The sequence below is a fragment of the Oreochromis aureus genome, linkage group 7, assembly GCF_013358895.1.
Source record: "Oreochromis aureus strain Israel breed Guangdong linkage group 7, ZZ_aureus, whole genome shotgun sequence".
NCBI classification, from domain to species: Eukaryota; Metazoa; Chordata; class Actinopteri; order Cichliformes; family Cichlidae; genus Oreochromis; species Oreochromis aureus.
This window is the reverse complement of record NC_052948.1, coordinates 13,114,217-13,139,938: the sequence shown is the minus strand read 5'-3', so window position 1 is coordinate 13,139,938 and position 25,722 is coordinate 13,114,217. Positions and strand designations below refer to the sequence as shown.

Genomic DNA, 25,722 nt, shown 5'->3' with positions numbered 1-25,722 from the left:
ATTTGTGGGACTTGGCACATATCTTTGGATAGAGCCAGTGTCCAGGATTTATACCGCTTCTTTTTCTTCTTCTTTTGGCTTCTCCCTTTAGGGATCACCACAGTGGATAATCTGCCTCCATCTAACCCCTATCTGTCACACCAACTCTCCGCTATGTCCTTCTTCACTACATTCATGAATCTTCTCTGTGGTCTTCATCTTTGTCTCCTACCTGGCAGCTCCATATTCAACACCCTTTGCCCAGTATATCCACTATCCCCTCTCCACATGTCCAAAAAATATCAGCATTGCCTTATCCTGTTAACATTGTTCTTTCACTTTAACATCTTCAGCTTGGCCTTCTGTCTTCTTGTCAGTACCCCTCTCTCCAAACCATACCAAATGTCTAACTGCTATCTTGTAAACCATCCCTTTCACTCTTACTCTGTGCATGTTTCCACCTGTCTCCATCTCATTCATACACACGTATTCTATCTTGCTTCTACTGTCTTTCATTCCTCTTCTGTCAGAGCATACCTCCACCTCTCCAGACGATCTTCCACCTGTTCCCTGCTCTCACTACAGATCACATGTATCGTCTCCGTACATCATAGTCCTGCTTGACCTCATCTGTCAGCCTGTTCATCACCAATTCAAACAAGAATGGGCTCAGAGCCAATCACTGATGTAATCTCACCTCGAATCCTATCACACAATCTACCACTGTCTCACTATCCTCACACATGTCCTGCACCACCCTCACATGCTTCTCTGCCACTCCTGACTCCTTCGCACAATACCGCAGGGTTTGTGCTAAGCTAAGCTAATCAGGAGCTTCCTAAAGCAAATATCCAGTTTGGACACAGGAGAGGTGTTCATTGTATTGGATAACATTTGGCAATGAAGTTAATAAATCATCTCTGTGTTACTGGTGAGCCTTTAATTTAGAAATGTGGCTTAACTTGTCAGACTTAAAGTTCAACACCCTGGAATAAATTAATCACCAAAGTACACTTTTTTGGATGTTGTCCAAGAGAGTGTATTCTGTATCTTATCTGTGAGAGATGCTACAAGTTACCTTAAAAAAAGGAAACCCTGTTCTCAGAAAACATCAAGATTTTTGAATACCTAAAGAGGAGGGATGCGATCTTATATTTGTTCGTGTGCCAAGTGGTTATTTGCCATTTATTGTTCCCGGTAGTCTTTGCTCAATCTGATGTTTGCACTTGTGTTCCTAATGGTAATGTTATGACAGTAAAGTGTTGATAAGGACCCAATAACTCTGTAACTTGTATATCCTGCTAGACAGCAGGAAGGCTGCACTTTGTTATGATAGCATGTAGTTTGGACTTGTTTACCCATCTCATCGACGCCTGGCTGACTCATTGGACCTGGTGTTATTACTGTACGCATACGCGCTTTACATAATCGGGTGTTCTTTTCTCTCCTCAGCAAAGGGAACAAAGACCAACATTTCACTTGTGCCCTGTCGAAACACAAGCGCAAGTGGTTGGCTGTTACAGAGAGGTTCACGTGGTGCGTGTACACCCTGCTGACTCGCACGTGTTACACTTACATCTTTACTGTTTAACACCTGTGTGTCGTCTGTATGACTAATCCTCTTTTTTTTCTACACAGGTAAAACCCAGCCTGTTTTTGTCATCATTAGTCACGGGGCTGCTTGTCTGTCACAAAGGGCTTGGAGAACAATAAGAAGAGGGATATATTATAGTGCAGTGTCCACACTATGGCACCTTCAGCTCCTTATCAGTCTTTATCATTCAAACCAATATTTTTTATAAAATACATTGTAAATTATATATCGTGACTGAGTCTCTCATATTTCCGAAACCACAAATGAAATCTTGATTATTTTCTTAGGAGTTGATAAAAAAAAACGTGACATTACCAGAAATACTGGTTTGGCGATATCTCGGAACTATAACAGCCTTAAGTGTTTTACTGCTTCTTCTGTTCTGATAAGAGTCTCTTTCCATTTCAGGGACGTTTACCAAGCAGTTGGACTGCCCTTCGAAACTCACAGCTGGATTAAAGGAAAGAAAGGCAAAAGGTCTTAGTTAATAAATGACTGAGGTTTATGAGTAGCCAGCATTTTAATGATAAGCAACATAAGAGTGACTATTTTAGCCATGCTGCCCACCCTGGTTTAAGAACCAGGTGGAATTTGATACTTTTGTAAGTCTTTCAAAGTCTTCAGAGGGCGGGGTCTTGCCTTGACATGACAGCCGAGCCAGAATGTTACAGTGTTCAGGCTGCGCTGTGCTCGAAGAGGATATCTCCCATTGCAAACAAAAGTGAAGAGGCCAATCAAATTGCTGTTCCTGCCTGAGAACATTATGTCAGTGCCAGACAGTGTGCTGTTTGGACACAGTGCACTGGGGGTTGGTGCTGGGATTTGGGAATGTACAAAAGGTCTCTTGAATCATCACATTGCAGCAGCCACAGACAGAGATACTCCACCGTTCCCCTCTGAGTGAGATTGTGAAAGATATGATCACTTCCACAGCTGCTTGTCACCTTTGGAGGGGTTCAGTTGTTTGAGCTGCAGCTGATTTCCTCACTGTCTCTTTTGGCTTTCGAGCACTTGACACCCAAATAGGAGTTGATAAACACTTGCAGTTTCTACGCAGCTCTGGGAAATAACCCTGTGAAAGAGGAACTATCCCCTTTTGCTGTGCTCTCATTAGAAAAGATGGCCAAAGCACCACATGAAACACAAGAACACCACGTTTTTGTGGTGAAAGAATATGTAAAATAATACAGCCAGATGGCCTTCTGAATGCCACATTGCCGTGAACACTGGGAACTTTCTAGTGTGGGCTTTTGTGCACAATGCTGAAAGTGTGCATTCATTCTCACAGGAGAGCATCAGCTGCTGCAGGAAAGCAGGTCTAATCCTGTACTGGTGGAGTGCAACTTTACTCCTTTTCTTAAAAAAAAAAGACGTTTTGTGCCCTTTGTCTGTTGCTCTTAAAGCATGCCACACAATATCCGACACATATTCTGGTACATTCAAAATCTGAGCTAAACAGATCCTTGAAACTTTTTTTGATTAAACACTGGAGTTCATGTGGGTCCACAGGAGGTTAACAGGGACATTCAAGTATGTCCTTGTGCTTATAATCAATAGCATTAGCGGGTTTGTTTTCTGCCAGGACTTTGTAGCTAGTGACATGATAGTTTCCAGCATGCCTGGATTTGATAACTGTTTATGGATTTATTTCCAGGTGTCTGGAAAAATGATCAGATTGATCCAGCTGTAATGCTAACGCCATTAAATTGTCCAACACTGACAAAAACTTTGTATCTTGACTCCCTTTTTTTCCACCATAATGGTGTCAACTTGTCTCTTACTGGAGAATAAACCAAAGAAGACAGTGCCTGTGGGGGCTGGCTGGATTACAGTTGGCAGAGACTCAGAGTTGCTCAGAGGAAGGTTTTGAGGTAAATTGCTAGTTTGCTGAGAGAAACCACCATCTTCCAGAAAAAAAAAACAAAAAAAAAACAAGAACAACAACAAAAAACACAAGCTGTTCATTTAAAAAAAATACTGCACTATAAAATAGATTATAATCATAAAGACTGTCAACTGCTGAAAGTCATTTTTGAGTCAAGTCAAGTCTGATGAAACTTTTGTCATCAAACCTGCAAGACTGAGAGGAGAATAGGATAGAAGTTATCAGCAGGGTCGAGTAGGATTTAAACAACTTACTGCTAGTGTTGTTATGCCACTCTTCTGTCTTTGAATGAAAGTTTAAAAAGCGGTTTTGAAAACAACTTATTTTCTCTGTCTAACATCAGCTGGTTAAACCAGTAATTTCTTCACTGAACTCTCTGCCGATGCACTGTGTTGCTGGCCAGAGGCCTGCTAGAGATAGTCATAAGAAGGGGACTAAATAATATTAAAAAATCATGTTGAATCTTGTTGCTCCCATTTCAGACTGAATAACTGCCTCTGTGCTGAAATGTCTGTGTTCAGATGATTTATGCGCTTTTAGTTGGTTGTTTTCCTCGTTTTTGTGATCAGATAATGTGTAACAGAGGAAATCGGTGCAATCACGTTTTCAAATAGTCACCTCATCAGTTTTCTTCATGACAAAAATTGCACATTCAGAGCATAAGGGGGAAATTGCTCAAACTCTGTATTTCAACAGTTAGTTCTCATCAAATAAAGCTGCTTGTATTTTTTTTCCTTCGCAGAAAATCAGTTAAAAATGAATTAGCTAATAAGTAGGTCTTTTCCGTCTTACATCACTGAGAGGGAAGTATATTGGGGGTTTGGACTCCTGGTGCTCAACAACTAATTTCAGTCCAGTTTGGAGAAGGGGAAATAAAAAAAAACAATAAAAAAAATTACTTGCAAACCAACAGTATTCGGTAGATTTTTGACAAATACTGCATCAAGTGTCAGTTCTTTTGCATACAGGATGAGTGATCCTGCTGCACTGCAAATCAAATCAATCTGTACAGCAATGTAACCAAAAGTATACACAATATCCCAAAACAAGTGACATGAATAGATTTTATTTATGAATAAACTTCATAAACAGAACCAAGGCAACAGGAAGAAAAAGACCTTTAATACTAGTTTATCTCAGGAAGTACTTGGCAGGTAGGTCGCTCCAGCAGCTGCAATTCTTCTTCTTCTTCTTTTTACACTCAGGGTATCTGGGTGTCATCTTCTGTGGATATAAGGGCTCTGTGGACAGGGGCACTTCCAAGGTGTTTCTTAATGGGGTGGTACAGGAGGGAACTGAAAACAAGATAGGGTACTCAGTGTTCCAAAAACACTCATGTGCAGCCCTGTGTCCTATTACAGATTTATTACATGGAAAATGATGACATGCAAGAGTTTAAAACAGTCATTTTGTGTTTTGTATAATTCTTTTTCAAAGTGTAAAAAGGGATTTATAGATTAACCTTTAAACTATAGTAGATCAAAAGCAGAAAGTAGAACAACAACACCTTAAATAAAGTGAAAGTCCATTAAACCTGTACTTCTATGCTCTCTTCCAATGGTGCTGGGCACTGTAACGCTGCTCCACACCAGTGGTGTTGGTGGCGCTGTGGACACGCCCATGTCTGTGGGCCGCATACCACATGTTGGACGTATTCCTCTTATAGCCGAGTATATTACCACTCTAGCTGTATATTCAGGCTATATTTGCTGCAGAATGCCTCTCGGATCTAAAGATATCTCCTTACCGATATCATCGGTGGACAAAACTCCAAAGCGCCTGGAAGCTTTTGGGCGCCACTCCGCACGATTCTGTTGTATGTTTTAAGAACTGTTAACTTTGCAGCCTGCGAGATATACATCATGTGAAATGCGTGGAGGCAACCTGTGGTGAAACTTTCAAGTTTGGTGCATTTAGGGACAGGCAGCGCCCAATGAATGAGCGGCTACTCTGACGATGCTGCCCGATCGTCGCCGGTCGACACGCCCCCAGCATGGATACACCGAGCAGGAACAGGCGCTCGGGAGACACGCACTATGCTGGAGACTGTTTGAAGCCGCGATGGGAGTTAACGCATCCAAGTTTCTAGACTTCTTGTTCTTACCAGCGTCGTTGCACTAAACAAAGACTTTGGGTTTCTGTTGTTTTCTCTCTCGCTCGCTCGCTCTCTCTAAGGGGAGGTTGTCTGCATTTCTGTCCTAGGCGTTTCTTGCACAGGATGTTGATGATATTGGAAAGCCGGGTAAGATCATAAAGTCAGTTCTCTCTGATGAGAACGACCTCCTCCTCTCCACCACCACCACCACCACCACTACACAAAGGGAACCACGGAACAAGTACTTTTTCTTTCCCTCTCACGGCATCATTTTTATTTGATTTTTGTGAATGTCATTAAGAAGCAGAGGGGGCTCTTTCAAAGACAAAATGGATCACTTTGCAGCAGAGTGCCTTGTTTCAATGTCCAGTCGTGCAATTGTTCATGCTCCTAAAGGGAATAGGGAGATTAAACCAGAAATCCCATCCTCCTCCAAGAACGGGGAGGAAATTAAGGAGCCTTTGGTGAAGGATAACTCCTCTCTTTTTGTGGTGGCGCGGATTCTGGCGGATTTTAACCAGCAGACTCCCAACAGTGTTGCCGAGCAGGCAAAAATAAAGGATGAGAGCATGCCGAACCTTAGAGATGATGGAAAATCTGCCACACCTTCCACCATCTCCGATCCTTCGCTCAAACAAAGAGGCAAAAAACCGAGAGGTCGAACTGAGCAAGAGCCGCCTCAGAAAAAGCACAAATGCCACTATTCAGGTTGTGAAAAAGTTTATGGCAAATCATCCCACCTCAAAGCCCACCTAAGGACACACACAGGTCAGTTTCATTGGGTGCATTGGATGTTTGTTGCTGTGAACGTGTGTTTCCCTTACGTATCTGAGAACGGATGGGATGATTTTAAACACTGAGATACCAAAAGTGTGGATTCTCGTACATTCATAGCGCTATGTGTACAGAGGAGGTGATTGCTGTGTTTCGAGTCAGTGACTCATAAATATTCACCCACGGATCCACCCTGAATGGATACTATGAGCACATTCAGTTCAGCAGTGGCCTGTATAGTTTCATAATGCAGTCACTCCTTTAAGTTGTGCGAACTTTATGTCCTTTTAATTTCGGTTGCGGGGGTTAGAAAACAGTGCCACTCCCACTCAAGTCTCAGAGCTTTGTGACGGCTTTCCTTTAACCCCCCACCTCACTCACGCACACACATACTCACAAACAAACCCCACCGCATGGAACACTGTGTTCAAACTGCAGCGCAAATGCAGAACAAAATTACACAGATCAGATTTCGGGCGTTCTTCTGTTCGCTTTAATTAAAATAAACTTTGGGTTGTGCCACGGCAACACGAGAGGCGAAATCCTACAAAATACAGCCTAATGTCCCCATTAGAGAATAAGCCAAGTGTGCAATAAGTAAATGTGGGCATGCTGAAAGTTTGCAGTCCAGCAAGTGCGCCGTCACACCGCTGAGAGAAACGCTTGCAAATGCGCTCCGGATCGGCAGTTTGCTACCTGTGACCTTCCCAAAGGATACCTCCACATCTGCGCTTTGCATTCCGCAGAATAGGCTACTGAGATAGTAAAGGATGTAGATGGACTCAAATTGGGGGGTTGATAAGAGCTGTGCAGTCGCTTGTCTGCCCAAAGCCCTTTGTTGTGATGTGCCACACCCCCGCTAGACAGACTGCCAGCTGATCTGGCCAGCAACAGACTCAGCTAGTTGAGCCTCGACTGAGGAGCCTTTGCTTTTCCCCTCCTGCTCCGTATACTGCAGTTCATCATCTTCTACACACACGTCGAGCTGACAGACCAGAAACAAAACAAAACCTTTATCACAGGAATCGCATACAAATTAATTGTGTGAACTTGACTCATCTCAATAATCGTTATGAATAGAGAAAGAAATTAAACCAGAAAATTGAAACTATGTGGAATACATTACCCCCCCCACCCCCTTCTCACTAGATTTACAGGGTGTGGGAAGAACTGTACATCTGAAAATCAGGCTAAAATAGGCACAGGTTGTGAAGATTTATAAAATCATTTGCTGTTGTCATGTTGCAAACAAGTTTTCTAAAATTGTTACTGAAAATAATAGTTTTTATTTATCAGCTGCAGGTGGTGGCAACTGTTGTAGTAGCAGTATGCAATCAGTGTTTGCCAAGGGAAGTTAAGAGAGTGAAACATGGATTTGGTGCATGCATATGCATAAAAGAGGGCTCTAGCTTTTTCTTCAGTTGCATCCTAAAGGAAATGAAAGGTCTCTCTACTGATGCAGTTCTATTGCTGTCACTCAGCCCTGTCCTTGTCCTTTTGCCTATTAGCCATTTCCTTTCTTTTGGGATTCACTCCCCTATGGCTTTGTGTTTGGTTTGCAGTCTATAATTTCTTATAATTGGGATGGTTTCTGCTTATTTTGCTGGATAGTTAGAGAGCATGAGTCATCTCAGTTAAGCTGCCTTTTTTCTCAGCCAAAGTTGCAGCAGCTCTCTCAAAGAGCCAGCCTTTAGCACTCAGCGGTGCTTCTCCTGAGCCCAAACCATGTGAGTTTAGTGCAGTTTCATTGCTCCGTATTAACCCTGCCCTTGTCTCTGTGCCTATTAAGCGTTTCCTTTTTTGCCTGCCTTTCTGTTTGGATACACTCCGGCGTCTGGCTTCACGATTGGTTTGTGTCCCATAAATTGTGAAAATAATGACTGTTTCTGCCTGTCTGATTGGATAGGCCCAGAATGTGGGTCATTTGAGTTCAGCCGGGATGCCTCAGCCAATCTTGCAGTGCTTTCATAGAGCCAAAATCTGGCAGCGTGCTTCCCTTCAGCCCCTACTAGCAGAGTCAAGAGAGAATGGATCCCAGCCCAGTCAGTTCCTGCCAAACACCACTATCTAATTGAGGAGGAAAACACTGTAATAGACACCAAACAAAGAACCGGGGACAAGGCGTCCTTACTTGACTCCTGTAACGCCCAAAGCCTCATCATCCCAGCTTTTGCATATCTTATAAGTTTTGTTCGTTAGCATCTTAAGAGAAGATGAAACCTGTAGGTTGTTTTTGTAAAGCAGTGTCTTCAGCACAATTCCATAAATAGGTCAAAACAAATCTTCCCCTTGAGTCACAATCATTTTTTATCATATATTTACATGTTTTATGTGTTATTTTATGAATGTCCTTTACATTCGCTTACTTATCCAGTTTATAGTAAATTTAATTAGAGTTTAGTGTACTGTAAATGTAATGTCTTTATGTGTCTTAAACAAGCTACATTAGCTATGGAGCCTGTTTTTCCTCCAACCTGTAAGTTTTTAGGGCTCTTTAGACGAGCCTTTTGCGTCCACTCCAGTTACACTCATAAACAGTATACTGAGCATCCCTGAAATAACTGTGATTGGTTTCATTAATGAAAACTGTCCACAACAAGGCCCGTGTTACTCAGTGTGATGTTTGGTTTTTCGTTTACTGTCTTTGTGTAATTGTTTGTCAGTTGATTATGTGGTTACTGCTGGCAGCAGAAAAATTTGCCACTCAGGGAGAGCAAAGATGTTCTTGATCCCTTCAGCGGAGATTATGAAGGGTTCATTGCAGGTTTCTTTTGAGACGCACTGTCTAATGCAGCAGACATCGAGGTACACACTGAATTTAAATTGCTCATTATGCTGCATTGAGTTGTATGGTGAGGAATGCACAGGAGTTTAAGGGTCAAAGGTCACCAGACAGCTTTTTGTCTGAACTCCTGGTGCAGGAGGTGGGCCTTTTCTGTGACACATACATTAGCCCTGCAATATGGAAAATGAAGTCATGTAACACTGATGTACATATAAACTATTTCCGGTGTAACATTTGAATTCATTCAAATTATTTCTTGCGTTCCTTTTCCTCTTATTTTCATGTTCTTTCTGGCTTTTTAGCACCTTTTTTAAGAGTGATGCTCTATTTTCTAAATAGTGTGTCTAATAGTGTGTCTTGCTTCCATAGAGAGTACATGATGTTCTTTCTGAAGCCTTATTACTCTGTTCTGGTCATGTCACCCAGACTGCCATCGTCAAAGGAGAGATGGGCCTTGACTATTCTTCTGCAATAACAGCTCAGACTTTCTGTGCCCTCCACAGCTAGGTCGTACAAAAGGCCATCTTGTCAGTGTAGAAGACCTATTCAGAATCTATCGGAATCACAGGGAGGAACAGCGTCAATATTCCTCAAAGACAAAGAGGCTAATGCCATATTTTACACTTGGGTTGATGTTTTGTCTGAACCTCTTTTGTGCTCTGCTGGAGTATCTCTAATACTGCGAGATGGCTGCAAAGCATGCCCTAAAAATTAGTGGGAGCACCTGGTAGACCCAGTTATTCATGCATGCTGTCTATTTTCAGTCAAATAACTGTGGTTAATTACGCTTTTTAAATGTAAAATTATCCCAAGTTCCGCATGGAAAAAGCAACAGGACTCTCTGATTATATATACAACTTCACTGCCAGTGGTTTTATATTTGGCTGCACTTTTGCACAGAGTGCACAATGTTCCTGTGTGGCTGGTGGCATTGATGAGGTAGCAGGGCGGAGATGGGGTTTTCCTGCTCTTGCTTGGGCCTTAACCTTGGCACAGAAATCGGTAAAAGCTCTACTGGGGCAGGTCTGTCTGTCTACCTGCCACACGGCAGGATTTCCACCATTGCTCCCATTTGAGCTCTAATTCTGACATGTAATAAAAAGCTCATGCTTCAGTCTTGTGACAAGTTTCCATTTGTCTCCATCCAAATTTTGTTCGAGGGACGTGGTGTAACAAGCTACTTCAGGTTCAAATTGCTATGGGATGGATTGCCTTGATGTTATGATTCCCTTATGGTAAAGCCTAAAAAAGCTGTGGCTTTTCCTGTCGTGTTAGCAGCAGGTTTAAATCTTTGTTTTTGAATTTACTATCACAACTTAACTGTTTGCTATTAGATTCGATTTGGGAGATTTGTACATTTTAGCTACTCTTTGTTTCAACTTTGAGGGTCCTCTTTTCATTTAGCACCATAAACAGGTTGAAAGTATCGTTTCTCCACTGTTTGGTCAGCTTTACTGCTTTATTTTTCATAGTAAGTAGCAAATGTTCAGCGCCAATATTCTAAACCATGACAATGTAGTACTGCTGTAACAGTGTACACCTTGTTTTCTAATGATTAGCATGTTAGCACTGTCAGTTTGACAGGAATTTACGGATGCAAACATTCAAGTGTTTGTTTTTTCTGTTGTAAGATTTCAGAATGGCATCTCTCCTGCACAAATGCTGTTGCCTTATAAAGGTCACATGTAGGACGGTATGTGCCCAGTAGAAATAAGGTATCCTGTCCAGTAGGGTGTAAATAAAACCAAAGTGGAGCCACCATTTTCCCTGTTATTCTGCTGGTGCAGTGTTACTGCTCCATGGAAGACATTTCCAAGGCATGCGCTGGCGCACGTGCTGTCCATATGCTATCCTGTATATGCACATGTATAGCTGATAGTAGGATACTTCCTCAGTGTTGACATATAAACCTGATTTCACTGTGATTAAGCACCCAAGCATGCATAGAGGACAATCATAATACTGAAAGGGTCGCTGTCAGGCAGTACCCTGAGCTGTGCTGCTTTCAGTGGCCCACAGGGCTTGTGTATTCTTTAGTTAGCTCTGGAGTAGCTCTATAAAAGCTGCTCTGTGTGTTTCCCCCAGCAGCCCCTCCCGCCCTTTTCCAGCCTGAAAAGCAAAATAGGTGCTGAAGCCTGCTGTGTTGCGAGGCCGAGCCCGGCCACGTCTTGTGGTGTGGTGTTGATTACCAGAGGCAGGAAGAGAGGGATACAGACCTGTGGAACGCTGTGCATTCTTCATTTTTCTCCCACCTCCACTGCATCTCACATGCGAGGGAGGGATCTTTAGTACAAAGACAGAATATACAGTGCGGCATGGTGGGGGCGGGGTCAGTTACCAGGATATTCACTGTCAATGCCCTCCATTGATGTAGGTCATTTATTCAGCTGCATCTGCATCTAATCTGATTAACGTCTGAAGGGCTGCGACCTCAGCGGCAGAACCTGCTCCTGTCAGCCTGGCACTTGCAGTGTTCTGTATGAGAGTTAGACTCTGACTGCGTCCGCTGCGTTATATTAATCGGAGCTTGAATAAGAGAGGAATGGCTGTGAGCTAATGTCAGAGGAAGTGTTTTGTTTCTGGCTGTGCTTCTCGCTACAGTACATAAGGTGTGTCCCCTTTCTCTGCATGATAAATCAGACTTGTGGCAGACCATATCATCATGGGGTGTGGTCCCTGGGTGCAAAATGAGAAGCATTTCATGGAGTCTTTTGAGAAGGATGCCCTCAGTCACTGTAAGACATGAAAATATTTCTGTCCCGCTCACCATAAGAGCATCAGGCATTATACTGGGACAGTTGGTATTATCTGTCTGTCCTCTTATCTCAGTGTGGTGGGGCCTCTCAGGATCTAGCAGGGTTGTAGCTCTTTGTTTGATGGTGGTTAAGGATGTTTGTCTCAAATGAGCTATAGTGTGAGGCTCTATCAGCAGAATGAGCTGGCACTGTACCGCGTCTATGCTCCCACCTGCTTCTGTGGACCAACTATAAACACCCTTTAATGGCGGCAGCTGTTTGCATGTCGTCAGTTTAACCGTTGTTGTTGTTGTTTTTTCTTTCTTTAAAGATAAGTAGGTTGCCTGCAACATATCAAGGCTGCAGGTTGTTTTAGCATGCACTCAAGGCTGAACGAGAGTGCCCATTCCAGCTAATTGAGGCAAATCTGATGAGCTGCTGAATGCAGGCAACCCCTCCCCGCTTTTCTCTTAAACAGTTAAGAGGATGAAGTAATGTATAGCAAAGTGCGCGCAGGAATCAGATGCTTGCACTCGACCCCTGCTACATGTCTCCGCGTGAACGTCTGTAGCCCGGCGCAGTGTGGACCGAGTGGAGTGAGTTACGGTTAGTTCTTGCAGCCTGTCTGATTGAAATGCATTACAGGAGTGCTTCTCCTGCTGGAAGAGAGTCTGCTGCTATTGTTCACAGCCTGACAGCTATAGGCCCCACAAGGATAGGCAGGCTATTCAACCGCGAGCAAGGTCCCTCTCAATGACGACAAAAGATGATAATACGTTAAATACTCTTGTTTTTGAGCTTCTCCTGACAAGCTTAAGCTGATTCTCGTCACAAGCACCTGACACACCCAGAGGTCCTTTGTTACTCCTGGTGACTTATTCTCGTCTGCAGCAAACTCTGAATGGAGTCGTCTGAGAAAACATGTTTTGATTTTCTGGTAATTTGTCTGTTCTCTCACTCGGGTACGGCTGTTATTTTTCATAGACTAACATTCACAGAAACAGTTGGTTTGATCTCAAGTGTGTATCAGATCAAGAAGAGTCTTAGTGCAGACCACAGAAATTTGTAAGCCTTTGTTGTTATTTTTGCTAAAGCGTTGCCTGCATATACCGCTTCACGAACAAAAGAAAGGAGCTGCAGAAGCCTTAATGTATATTTCTTGTTCTGTGCGCGCATGTTAGTGTTTATATCGCCCTGGCACATGATGGTGTGTGTGGCGAGAGAGGCTGGGCACACTTGGGTTAACCCTGTCTGCTCCAGTGGTTTATGCTGATGAGGGCCCTAGCAGTCATTTTAGTACTCCATCAAGGGCTGTCTGCTGGCAGCAAAGATGGCTTCTGGTTGTTTTCAGGTCATAGTCTGTTGTAAACATGGATCCAAATTATAGGATTGTGCTGAGCCCTACCATTGGAGTTAGTGGTGTCCCATTTCATGTTGCCAAGCTGGCTGTGCCACCAAAACCAGCCTTGAAGTGAGGTGGCTCCAACTGTAATGAGCCGTGATCTACAGCAAGGCTCCGTACTTTCTCTTTGTGAATTGTTTGCCTCTGTGTAGGTGTAAGGTGCACCTTGTTTTTCTTGTAAGCTCCCTGAGAAAGATATTTCCTGCTCTGGTTCTCGCTGTGCAGGCACAGTTAACTTCAAGGTGATCTCTGATGTATTTTTCCCCCTCCTCTCACCCTGCACAGGTATTTAATCTAGTTCTCTTATAGCAAGTTCAAATGAAGTTTGCACATGTATGCCGTGTGAGTTTGGACCATGCCTGAGGACACACCAGGAATGTTATCTGCTCTCGGTCGGCGACTGAGCTCAGTTTCTCCACTGCGGTGCGCGTCAAGAAGAGATTTGATCTTTTCTTTTGCAGGCAGCATCCCTTACACCGGGAAGTCAGATTTCATTTCTCTTAAACATTTCTCTAGAAACCGAGGAGCCCAACTTCTCAGATATGAATGAGAGGAAGATGGAGGGAGAGGAGCAGAGATGAGCTGTTTATTTACTGACCCAGTGGACTCGCAGAGAACAGTTATATAACAAGAGTACCTGTGACATAATCTCATTGCCTTGGAGGGGGGACACTTGTGCTTAGTAGAGGTACAGTTTGCGTGCATGATGTATGATGTAACTCATTTTATGGGTAACTGGGTCACTGTGTTCGTTAGGGAAAAGCTTCCCTCATTACCCACCCACCCCCCGCTCTGCTCGCCCTCTGCACATTCGGAGAAAGACAAACCACACCCTTGGCATGGCATGATGCCAGAGATGGGATAACCAATCGGTGGGTCCTGGCGTCACAGTCACTATGGTGCCGTGCTGTGACAACACTGGAAGTAGATAGGAAGAAAAGCTGGGTAAGCGGAGTAGCTTACCGCATTCTCCTTTCTACAGAAATGCTGAGTAATAGCTGCAGTCTATTGAAAAATTCTGGAAAGCGACATCCTCATACCACACAGGCTGATAGGCCCTATCATTATTTCCACTCATGATGAAAGCGTTTTGTTCCCTAAACCATCTCAATGTTAGCAGAATATGTTTACCAGCTTCATGGAAATCCCGATCCCGGTGTTACGAAACAACACTTAATTGGGACGTTGCATGCTTTTCCTCTATGGGAGTTGATATTTCAAGGCTGGCATTAAAGCAGCAGGTTTTTCTTTTATATTAATATTCATATTGTTGGCTTTAAAACTCCAAGCTGCTCAGCGAGAGGTGAAAATGGGCACCCTGTCTTTCTTTCTGCCCTTTCCAAGAAGTCACGGAGCTGCAAATAATTTGACCCATCTCAGCAAGTTGCTGCTGGATACCTGATGCTTCCACTACGCATTACTGTATCAGGGCAGATAGACTGGATATCTCAGTCTAGCTCTCTTGTGTCTGGTTAAATATTAATGTTGCCAGATCTGTTACACTGCTTATTTAGCTTTAAGCAGCCTGCAAAACCTAGCTGTGCTTTTAGGCCAATAACTAATTTTGCAGTGCCAGGTGGCAGCACTGCTCTCTTCTTTTGGTAATAAAGCATTGAATGAAATCACTCCATTATGAGCCATGTCAACCAGATGAGCGTCTCACTGCTTACTTTTTCTCCAGGAGCTCAAACAAACACAGTCGCGTCATTCTTTATACATTGCAACGCTACATCACGCACGAAAGGATGTGTGTCTTTGTTAGCTTTGCTAAAAACTATAAATAGTTGCTATGACAAGGGGACAGCGCTGTGTTGTGGTGCGCGTATGCAAATGTATACATGTCAGTTACAGTGTTTAAATATACTGAGCTTTGTGTGAGCCTGCAGGAACTATAGTGGGCAGGGCTGACTGAGTTTGTCTGGAGCTGAGGTGAGGCGTCAGAGGCAGGAGCACAGACCGGACTGTCTAGACTTGCGCTGTCTGTCGGCGTGTTTTGTAACCATGCAGTGTATGGGGAGGTGGGGAGGTGGGGGGAAGGGACTGAGACTTGTGCACCGAGTTCTTGTTGTTGAGACTCTCTGGCATCAGGTAGCATTTGAGTGTTTGATGCTTAACAGCACTCTTTCCATTGTGGCCCAGAGGGAAACCACAGAACAAAGAAATCATTTGGCAGCCGTGTTCTGATGTGCCACCTATAAACATCCACGCATCTCCTTCCATCTTTTCCCTTTCATACTTCAAATCCCTGCCATGGGCGTGCACATTATGATTGATTATTCTTATTCACTAGAAAGAGCCTAACCATTAGAAGAACACATCCTGCGGTTTCCTTTCGCTCTGTGAAGCCAAGCTGGTAAAATTAGACTGCTGGATTTCACTATTGTTGGGCAGGAGCTCAGTAAAATGGGGCTAAATGGAATATAGTATTGACCAGTAAATGCAGGATGCTGCATTTAGGTTCACTGCATACTGTTTCCATATTAGCATGGTAGGAAAATGCAGGATATATTGCAGTATACTGTACCATATGGCCTTGAGTATATTTCTGTCAGAGCCCACTTTTATTGGCTGTTGGAGGAGGGGGAGGGTTGTAATTTCCCATGTGCCGAGTCACAGATAGTTGCATGCTAGAAAATGGGCTGGGTAACCATTGTGAGTGTGATTAGCATCTGGAGCTTAGATAATTAAACTGTGTCTGCTCCTCCAGTACTCTGCCAATTTGTAGGTGATTTACATCCAGGTCTTATCGCTCAAACCTCTTTTTTTTTTGTTTGTTGCATGTTTCTTAACGGTTTGAAGTTATCTCTGTGGCTTTTAATATATTATGGAATAACCTTATGACTGTTGTTCCAGGATGAGTCAGTACTAGCACTGTGGTGAGCTGTTTATTATGTGGCGAGCACCATTTGTGTCACCAGAGTGCCGAAATATGCACACTTCATCATCAGTTAGTTTCATTTGATTTGAGTGAGACTCACCAAAGCCTCAGGTACATGTGAAAAACCCCGTTGCATTAACATTAAACTGTATGTAAAAGGCTAACAACATAAGCATTGGAGCGGCTTCGGCATGTTTCGACTCATTTACTACAAATCACATATCCTGTAAAAGCCTGACCCACTGTTCGCCCATTAGTTTTTAAAAGTATTTTCATTTCGATTCTTTTGTGTCGACCTTTACGGCGACCGCTGGTTCCCGTTTATTTCACTACAGTGGTAAAATCAGCATGCGGAGACTTGAAATGTGCTCGAAATAGCAACTCCATCATAACGCAGTGATCCCATCAAGTTATGCTTTGGCCCCAGTTACAAAGTTTGTGTTGAATTTTAAAGACGCTGGAAACCACAAATGGGTTTGAAAACATGCAATCATGTAAAACAGCAACTAGGCTGCTGGCAGGGTGATGTGTATGGGCATAAAACCATGGACTCGGTCTAAAGGATGAATGCAACCACCTTGAAGTCACTCACTGGTTTCTGGTTTCTTGATTTATGGCCAAAACATTAGGTTTATGACCATCGCCATCTTGATTTTCCTGGAGCCATAAGTTCTTAGCAAGCTTGATCAGCATACTGCAGATATAGACTATATAGATGCAGCACGTAAAAAAATCCTGTCATTTCACTCACCTGAAATTCTTGGAAAAGCAAGCCGTATTATATGTCAGCTTATTCCTGCAAAAGGCACCAAAACTGCAATCAAGGTCAGCCAGTCCAGTTCATGTCTGAAATTAGCATAAATAAGACCTAGCAGGCTGCTGTGTGCTACTCCTGCCAGTATCAACACTACTGTCAAAGCAGCTACAGACCTAGCTTTAAGCCTTAATAAAATCCAAAAAGGTGCATTAAAATGATCATTTCAACTCTGAGGTTGGGTATTTTTGCCATGAAAGTCTATGAGCATTGACTGTCTTGTGATTATTTGGTGGCTTTTAAATGTATCGTTGATTTCATTTTCTAAGTTCCAGTGGCTGGTGCTTACATGAAAACTGGAAAAATGATCAACTGAAATTGTCTTTAAAAAAAAAAAAAAAGCACAAATGTGGATATGGTTCGTCTGACGCTCTGCCTCTGTTTTTGCAGGAGAACGGCCTTTCCCATGCACCTGGCCCGACTGCATTAAGAAGTTCGCTCGCTCTGATGAGCTGGCCCGCCACTACCGCACCCACACGGGGGAGAAGAAGTTCGGTTGCCCCCTTTGCGAAAAGCGCTTCATGCGCAGCGACCACCTGATGAAGCACGCCCGGCGACACTCAGATTTCCAGCCAGGAATGCTGAAAAGACCCCACGGCGGCAGCGCCACACGTCCCAGCTCCCTCAGCGACTACAGCCGCTCAGATGCCTCCAGCCCCACCCTCAGCCCAGCCAACTCGCCTTAAACTGAAACCCGGTCGCACTTTTCTGCCTCGAGACTGTGAGGCCCGTGTTTTCATCATAACACTTTTGTTGCACAGTTGTCAGCTACCCCCCTTCCCCACCCTCCCCTTTGCTATTTCTGCGCTTGCTGTGGTGTACCATAATGTACATAACTGCTTATTGTAGTGCAATTACTTGCGTGATCCTAAAAGAAGATAATGCCTTTCCCAGATGGCAATATCTGCATTCAGTCTGTGTGTTTTTTTTTGGGCTTCTGATCACGGCTACTTGTTAAATGTACGGTCGCAGTCAGCTAAACAAGGTCTAGAAGAAGAAAAAAAAACAGACACCCTGACAGATCTTTGAAACATTTTTGTTTTGTTTGTTTGTTTATTTTTGCTTTGATTTTATTCAATTTATTTTTGATTTTTTGAAAGGGTTAGGAGAAGGGGTACACACACACACACACACCTCAGGATTGAAGACAGTTGTGATTTCTGTAAGACCACAGTACTTAACAGTACTCACATTGACTGCACAATATACTCATCACTTTATTCTGAAATTCAACAGGGGTTGAATTTTACGCCCTGCTCAGGGATGGCCTTGTTAGCTTGAAAGAATGAACACGGTGAAGAGAAACATACAGTACATATATAGCAGCCTTACACTCAACACAATTTGCACTCTTTGTTTTCTTTTTTTCTTCTTTTCTTTGGCTCTCATATTTGAAAAAACTAGCCCCACTGTCATGTGTAACGCATACACAAACATTTGTTTTCTCCCTCGTGTTTGGGGAGGGGTTTCATATTTAATGTGATTGCTGTGTATTAATGGAACAATCAGAAAGGCCCCGCCACAGAAAACAAAACGCAAATCTGTTTCTTTTCTGCAATGTTAATATCTATTGACATTACACTGGGTTAAATATGTACTGCATGAAATGGTTGTGTGCAGTGTAAACTGTGTGAATCTGCACTGTAGAAGGATTGGGTTAAGAGTTTTCTTTGTATTTATGAAGTTAGAGAAACGTTCCAACCACAGAGACAGTCAAGTTTCAAAGCAGCTGTTCATGCTTGAAAAGGAAGAGAGAAAAAAAAAGAGAAAAAGCTGCCTCATCAGCCTACATTTCACTCAAAATGGACACAAAGGGACTTAAGTTGAAACAAGGTTTAGCCATCTCTCAAGCACATCGGAAAAAGTACCAAAGACAAGAATGAATGAAAGCTTTTTATTCAGTCCTGTAAGCCACCTTTCACTGAGGCCTCGAGCTGGTGGTTGGCAGTATCGCAGGTAGAGCCAGATGCCGGCTCACTTCCCTCCTCCTGGCTCTACCTTTTGTGGCTTCCCTGGAGGAAACAGCTGCACCCAAAAGAAGCAATTCACAGCCTGCAGGAGGGGTGCTCGCATGCCATTCCCCAGGGAATCCTTACTCATCTAGCTCTACCTGTCTTGTCAAAAACCGGTAAAGCTCCGAGCCTGCTAAATTGCGTAAGGTTGCCCGACTTGTGGGTCAAATGTAGGCCACCGTGTTAGGCAGGCCTGAGCTGGGCTCTGCTGTGACATTGCAACATTGAGTACAGAAGGAAGAAAGCAGCTATCTGCAGTAAACAGGCAAGAGAGGGCAGGCCCTGATAACAAAAAAAAAAAAAAAAAGGAGAGGTTTATCATGAGCTGAACAGCACAAAAGAGGAGACACCCAGTCGCAGACAACCCCCATTTCCTTCTCTTTCCCCAACTCCCCTCCTCCCACCAACTGTAGAAACAGCCAGCAGAAAAATGGCTGTAATTAGTGGGCTGATCCAAACTATAGGATAAGACTAAAAAGTCTATGAACAACAGTTCTAGCAGTGTGGGTGGGATGTATCCAGCTCCATCCCGAGCACAGACAGAAACCCCTGCTGCTGAGGAGTCAGATTTCACAATTCCAAGGAGGACGTAACAGCTCCAAAATTCATAAATCGGAGGTCTCAAACAGCTGCTTTCAAACTTCTTTCTCACAACGAGGGGGGCTTTTTAAAAACTTGTTGTCAAAACATCTGAACCAAAACGAACATATCAGCAAAAGTCCAGTGCTCACCAGCCTCACGTCGTCCTGCCTGTGAAGCTCAGATGTCCCGTGAGAAAGCTGACTTGTGTTTCTAGACAGACATGCCTCAATAGGTCAGGCGAAAGGCACAGTAAACCTTCCACGGAAACAGGCACGGCTATCAAAACTGCTGCTGCTGCGCCGCCAGTCTGTGTTATGCCTACATTTTCCTTTAATGCTTCAGCACTACAATTGGAAATATGGTCAGCCTTTTAGCTCTGTCCCGTCAGACCCTTCCAGGCCGCTGTCATTGCGAATCGCATGCGCTAGCTTCATCGTCCTGCCCCGCAGTCCCGTGCTTGACACTATGTGCATGCTAACTTTGCCTTGAAAGCGTGGATCTTTCTTTCTTTTTTCTTTTTTTTTTGCCTTTGAGGCAGTCTGGCAGGTGGAAGTCCATGAATGGCAGACCTTGTCCCCCTCGTTCCTCACAGCAGCCATCGCTCTTTAAAGTTGTGATGAATCAGCTCTGTCACATTCTCGAGAAAGAAAACAGCCATTATTTCGATCGAATGCAGTAGTTTTCTCTCGCGACGCCACGTGCAGCATAATTTCTCTGCCAGATGTTTCAATGGGTTTCCAGACTGCAAGATGACACTTTGAATGCCACTGATCAGCAGCTCTGAGTGACAGAAGAAGCGAGAGGATTTCACAGAAAAGAAGAAAAAAAATGCTGATTTTCACAAACTAATTCTTGAAATTGCTGTTGAACGGCTTTTTTGTGTCCATTTTCCTTTATGTTTTAGGTTTGACCTGGTTTGCAGAGTAAATTTCTCTTGCAAAAAGCAAATATTTTCTCAGTTGCTCACCCTCAAGTAGGTTTCAGTAATCAGCTCTTAATCCATAATCTGCACATTTTCCTCAGGGTTGACATCTGCCAAGCAGATATGACACAGTTTGTGGATTTTGTTGTAACATCAGTTACCACACAGATAAAGTCTGCCAGCCTCCTCTGGTGGTCCTGGGTGCTTAGTGTTCACTGCTGGTCAGTGTCCGACCACACTGGAAACACAGGAATGCCTCGGCACAGGCTCGGCTCCTGCCTATTATGTCGTCATAAACCTACAGTCCCGCTATCGAGCACTCTGGAGTGAAATGTCCCTTTAAACACCTTTGACCCCTTAGTGTCAGTGGACTGTGTAAGGCAAACAGAGCTCCTACCATCTGAATTAAAGCGACTGTGACAGTGTAATCATCCCAGTATATCAATCCATCCAGACAGCACCGGTGACATAAAGGCGTCCACAGGCAGTTTCTCAAAACTTTTTCTTCTCACTGTACCAAATGTACTTGAATAATTCAAAAGAAAAGGCCATTGAACACAGTTTTGTACATGTCCATTTTTTTACTGTACTTGTGTTTGTTGTCAAATAATTATTAACCTCTCTGTAGAAAGATGTATAGTCCGTGCTTTTCGGGTTTTTTCCTTTTCGTTTTCCGAGATTTTGCATTGTCTTCAGGTCATTTCAGCTTTTGAATTTGGCGGTTTTCGCAGAGCAGTTCAAAGCACCGTTGATGCGGAAATCTCAATTTTAGCTCCATTCATGGGGTTCATCCCTTTAATCAGGAACAACTAATACTTTGTTGATGTCAGGATGCAGGTTATCGCAGTTAGCCTGTCGTCCAAAAAAAGAAGAAAGAAAATGAAAGTTTTAGGTTTGTTTGGGGTGATTATAAGTAAAGAAACTTAGTGACCTCTGTGTAAGTTGGTTTCAGATTTCGAGTGGCTATTTTTCTTTATTATTTTCAGAGCTTTCCATAAGAATAGAGACCACCGCATTGTGAGTTAGCAATGTAGTCTTTCTTTTTTTTTCGTGGTCTTTTGCTTTTTTTTTTTTGTCTCATGAAATATTTAAGGTTGTATATTTTTCAAAACTCATACCTCTTGAAATACTTTTGTTGTACTTTAATATCTTTTCAAAACATCCATCATGTAGCTTGCATTTTCTTGACGAGTAGCACAAATATTTGTTGGTTTCATTTGTTCCTACTTGAATGAAAAAGTAAAGACGGAGAGACTTTTTTTTGTAAAAAAATAAATAAAGAAACAAAAAAATAAATAAAGAAAACACTGGGCTACATTTTATATAATCATTCCATAACGCCAAGTCCTGCACATAGATCCTTGTAGATGCAAAAAAAATAAAAATAAAAGTAATATTTCAAGGCACTTAAAAGCTAATTTTCTGTTACAAAAATCTTAAAACATCCCTTCTCAGTCTCATTTTCAACTTTTGCTCGTGTAATGGGGGTGATGTCATCTGTAAATTACTAGGAAACCTTATTTTAGCATTTCTTAATCCAACTTTATGATTGTTATCCCAGTAAGAATCGAGATTTCAACACCCGTGAGAGCAGAAGGACTTGCAGCCTCAACAAGATACTAACTGTTTACCAGTTAACATTTTCCTCTTGATTGTAACATATATAAAAAAGTGAATTAAGTGTTGCCTAGTGTGTGAACAACTAACAATTTTATTTAAGGAGTTCATATTAAAGACATCAGTATATCTCACAGAACTCTTCGTCACTGATCTCGAGCATGACGCGATGCAATTGTGTGCCAAAACTATAACGATAACTTCATAAAGAGGATACAAATGTTAAGGGTAAAAAAGAAAAACAAACAAAAAAATAAAATAGCTACTATCAGACATTAAACAAACATGTACAGTTTTATAAAGTGTGACACGTCGTTATGTAATGTACAGGATTTAATAAAGCAACGCTGCGTATTTGATATGTAGGTGTTCTAAGTTAAATATTTCTTTTCCGCTTTATGTAAACATTTTGAGTGTTTAGCTTTGTTTTTGTTTGGTTCTTATTTAAATGTTTTCCCCTTTTCTTGCTGTTCAGTACTCAAGCAGTGTATAATGGCTTAATGCAGGTATTTTCTTTGACAAAATCAGTCTTAATGAAGACAGACGCCCCAACCATTCCAAAGGATTGACGCACTGCATTTACTATAAATGTGCTGCTTGCATCAACCCAATGCATTTTTTTCTTCGGTTATGACTAGAAGTCTGTCTCGACTGTGAGGTTTTACACGTTGTGAGTTGTGCACAAGGTACGTTTCCTGTTGTCCCAAATCTAACCCCTTCTTTCTTCTTTTTGGGCTCTTTGTGCTCGGAAATGTTTAAAAGTTAAGGATGAATAAAGTCCGTCTTAGGCTTTTTTTTCTTTTCTTTTCAAGAAGCAGCCATAAAAGTATAAAGTGGTTCTTGATTGTTGTTACCAAAGGCTTTGAAGGAAAAGATGAATGTTGCAGTAATTGTGAATCCAACACCATTTGTACTTCTGGGTTCAGTTTTACGTGCTGTAATTGTCGATCAGTGGATGTTGTGCTCGATATGGACCTCCTTTCGCTCAAGTAAGCGACTTTATTTTGTTTTTGTTTTTTTTACAGCGTAAAATAACTTGATGAATCAAATCCAATTTATTCATAAAAGTAAAAGATAATTCAGAATTTGTGAGTGACAAAAAAGAGTGGTATGTTATGAAAAATTGCAGACCATATTTGTTGGTGGTCTAAGCTAAGCTGATATTTTTGCCCTTAAAAGATTAATCTGTTCTAGGTTATACAGCTCACAGTGCTGTCAGTGACCTCACCTTGAATACAAAGAGGGAGCCTCTCACCAGCCTTTTGGTTCTGTTTCCTGTACCTGTTTGTCCTCAGTGTACCTCCTCAGTGTAACGTTGCTCTCTTGATACCTCTGTGTGTCCCTCTCTGCCCCTCACCATCAGTTGCCTGTTGTAGTGACTCCATGGTGCTGCTTCCCCTCTAAGCACCAGTATAATCTATATTGTAAATAACTCTCGACTCAGCTATGGCCAGTACATTCTTCAATGACCTCATTCTAACCTTCAGGTGTCACTTTTTTTTCTCTCACAGCAAACCAAAATCACTACATTCGAGTATTACAGTTGTACATTTACTTGGATTCTACACACATCTAATGTGCTGGTCTTAGCTGCTCTGCTGTACCTTTTTATGGCATTATTTTTTACATGTTAGACAATATATTGTGACCATGTCCTATGCAAATATGAAAATTAACAGATTGTTGAATAATGTATGTTGTCATAACTTGTATGCATGAAATAGTGAAGTTTACATTTGGAAATAAATTCATAAAATAAGCAGCCATAATTTGTTTCGGCATACTTTCAGTGTGTGACTTTTTGTCATGGTGACCACAATAATAGGATATTAAAACAAGCGATTGTGTAACATTTTTACTAGTAGAGATATTAATTAAAGGAATAGCTTAAAATTTCAGGAAATAGTCTACTGTTAGTGCCCCAAAAGACGACAGCACTGTCAGGTCTCTATGAAGCTATTCCCTGCAAACAGTTAGCTTAGCATAAAGGCAAGAAACACTGATCGTATTTAAAAAAGATGGACGTAGCCACCTTATGGTGGTAGCTTTTTAGCCACCAGTGTCTTGGATGTTTTGGAGAAAGAAGTAACCATATTTAGACACGAGGGTGGAATGCTAAGTAGTAACATGTTGCTGGTAAAACGAAATGACAGCTAGTAGCTAGTAGCTACTAGCGTGATTGGATCAATTCTTTGTTTTTCTTAGTTCAGTATGCAGTCCATCTTTTTTTTTGGAAATGAAAAAATCTAAATATAAAATTTAAAAATATAAAAAATACTGGACCGTTATTTATTAGGTATCAGATTGATACCAAAATTTGCAGTATCGCACAGCACTCCAGTGGGCTGCGTCACAAACAGTTAGCCTGTGGGTGACTACTGCTTGGGCTGTTGTTAGTTGTGGTTAGCCACAGAAAAGAGCAAAGTTGTTAAATGAAAAGAGCTGAAATGTGTTTTTCATGCCAGATTTTTAAAATCTCTTTGAGCTTTTCTTCGTGTGTCTTCAATTTCTTTCAACCAACCAGCGTTCAACCTACGCATAGCGTCATCCAGCTCGTTCAACAGGCTGTTGGTACCTTGAAGGACTGCACACAAGCGCATTTGTGTTGGTTGCATACCACTTTGCGTAGACTCTGCGTAGGGAAATACCTACCCAAATGCAGTCCCATAAAACAAACATTAGACAGCAGGGAAAGGCTTTAAATCTCCTCAGAACCCTGAATTGGATAGGTGGAAGAAATGGATGGAACATAGTTAGGGCAAATAACTACAGAAAAACCCTTTTTTATCAGTCAGGTAATTACATTAACACCACAGACACAATCAAAAGGTCTGGTTTAGTGGCTTCAAATGAGCTCAGGTGACATGTAGCTAGAGGCTACATGTCACCTGCTAGTCAAAGCAGCCTCTAAAAATGTACACCTTAGCCCAGTTTATATAGGTGAATTATATAAACATTCAACTCTCACTATAGTGATGAAAGGGTAAATTAGCTACTGTACAAACTAGAAGAGTTGTTTTTAACCAGGTTGTAATAATAAAGTTTTCTACTGGAAAGATGAGTCTTCTTACTCGGTGATTGTATTGGTTTTGGTGCCAGACTCAAGTGGACATTTCAGAAAGTGCAGTTTTTGGCACCTCTGTATTTTCTTTGTTTTTCACACCTACACAATGCTATACTAGGAAGTCTAGCATTGTGTAAAGGTAATTTAATGCACCCCTCCAGCTAATTTATATCCTTGTCATTCCTAGTCTAGGTATAGATAGATCAGGGAACTAGATAAGCAACTATTATCCAAGATTAGCCACAAGCTGAAGTGATCGCTTCACTGCTTATAAGTTGAACTCAATTTTATTTACTGAAGGGAGAATGTCTTTTTCTTTTTCAGAAAAATATTCCTCATTTTCATATTGGCAAAATTCCTTATTTAAAATTGTAAAGTACTGCTAACGGCACAGAACTGCAGAAAGCATTTTTTCTCACCAGCCTGTCATGCGCTTCAGTATTATTCTTATAACAGGAAGTACACCTTGTTCCCTCATTTCACCCATGCAAATATTTACTGTAACTGCTGGGGTATCAGCAGTGGGTGGGGCATCGAAAGCTGGGGACTCCTTCCTTCCTTATTGTGTTTCAGACCAAATAGAC

The 25,722-nt window shown here is 42.2% G+C and overlaps 1 protein-coding gene across 1 annotated transcript; it reads left to right on the top strand.

Moving 5' to 3' along the window:
• The first annotated feature begins 5,477 nt into the window (after nucleotides 1–5,477).
• klf13 (Kruppel-like factor 13) lies at nucleotides 5,478–23,843 on the top strand. Its single transcript, XM_031747400.2, has 2 exons — nucleotides 5,478–6,321; nucleotides 17,332–23,843. The coding sequence occupies exons 1-2, from the start codon at nucleotides 5,844–5,846 to the stop codon at nucleotides 17,625–17,627; spliced, it is 774 nt and encodes a 257-aa protein (XP_031603260.1). The 5' UTR covers nucleotides 5,478–5,843; the 3' UTR covers nucleotides 17,628–23,843.
• Nucleotides 23,844–25,722: the final 1,879 nt, after the last annotated feature.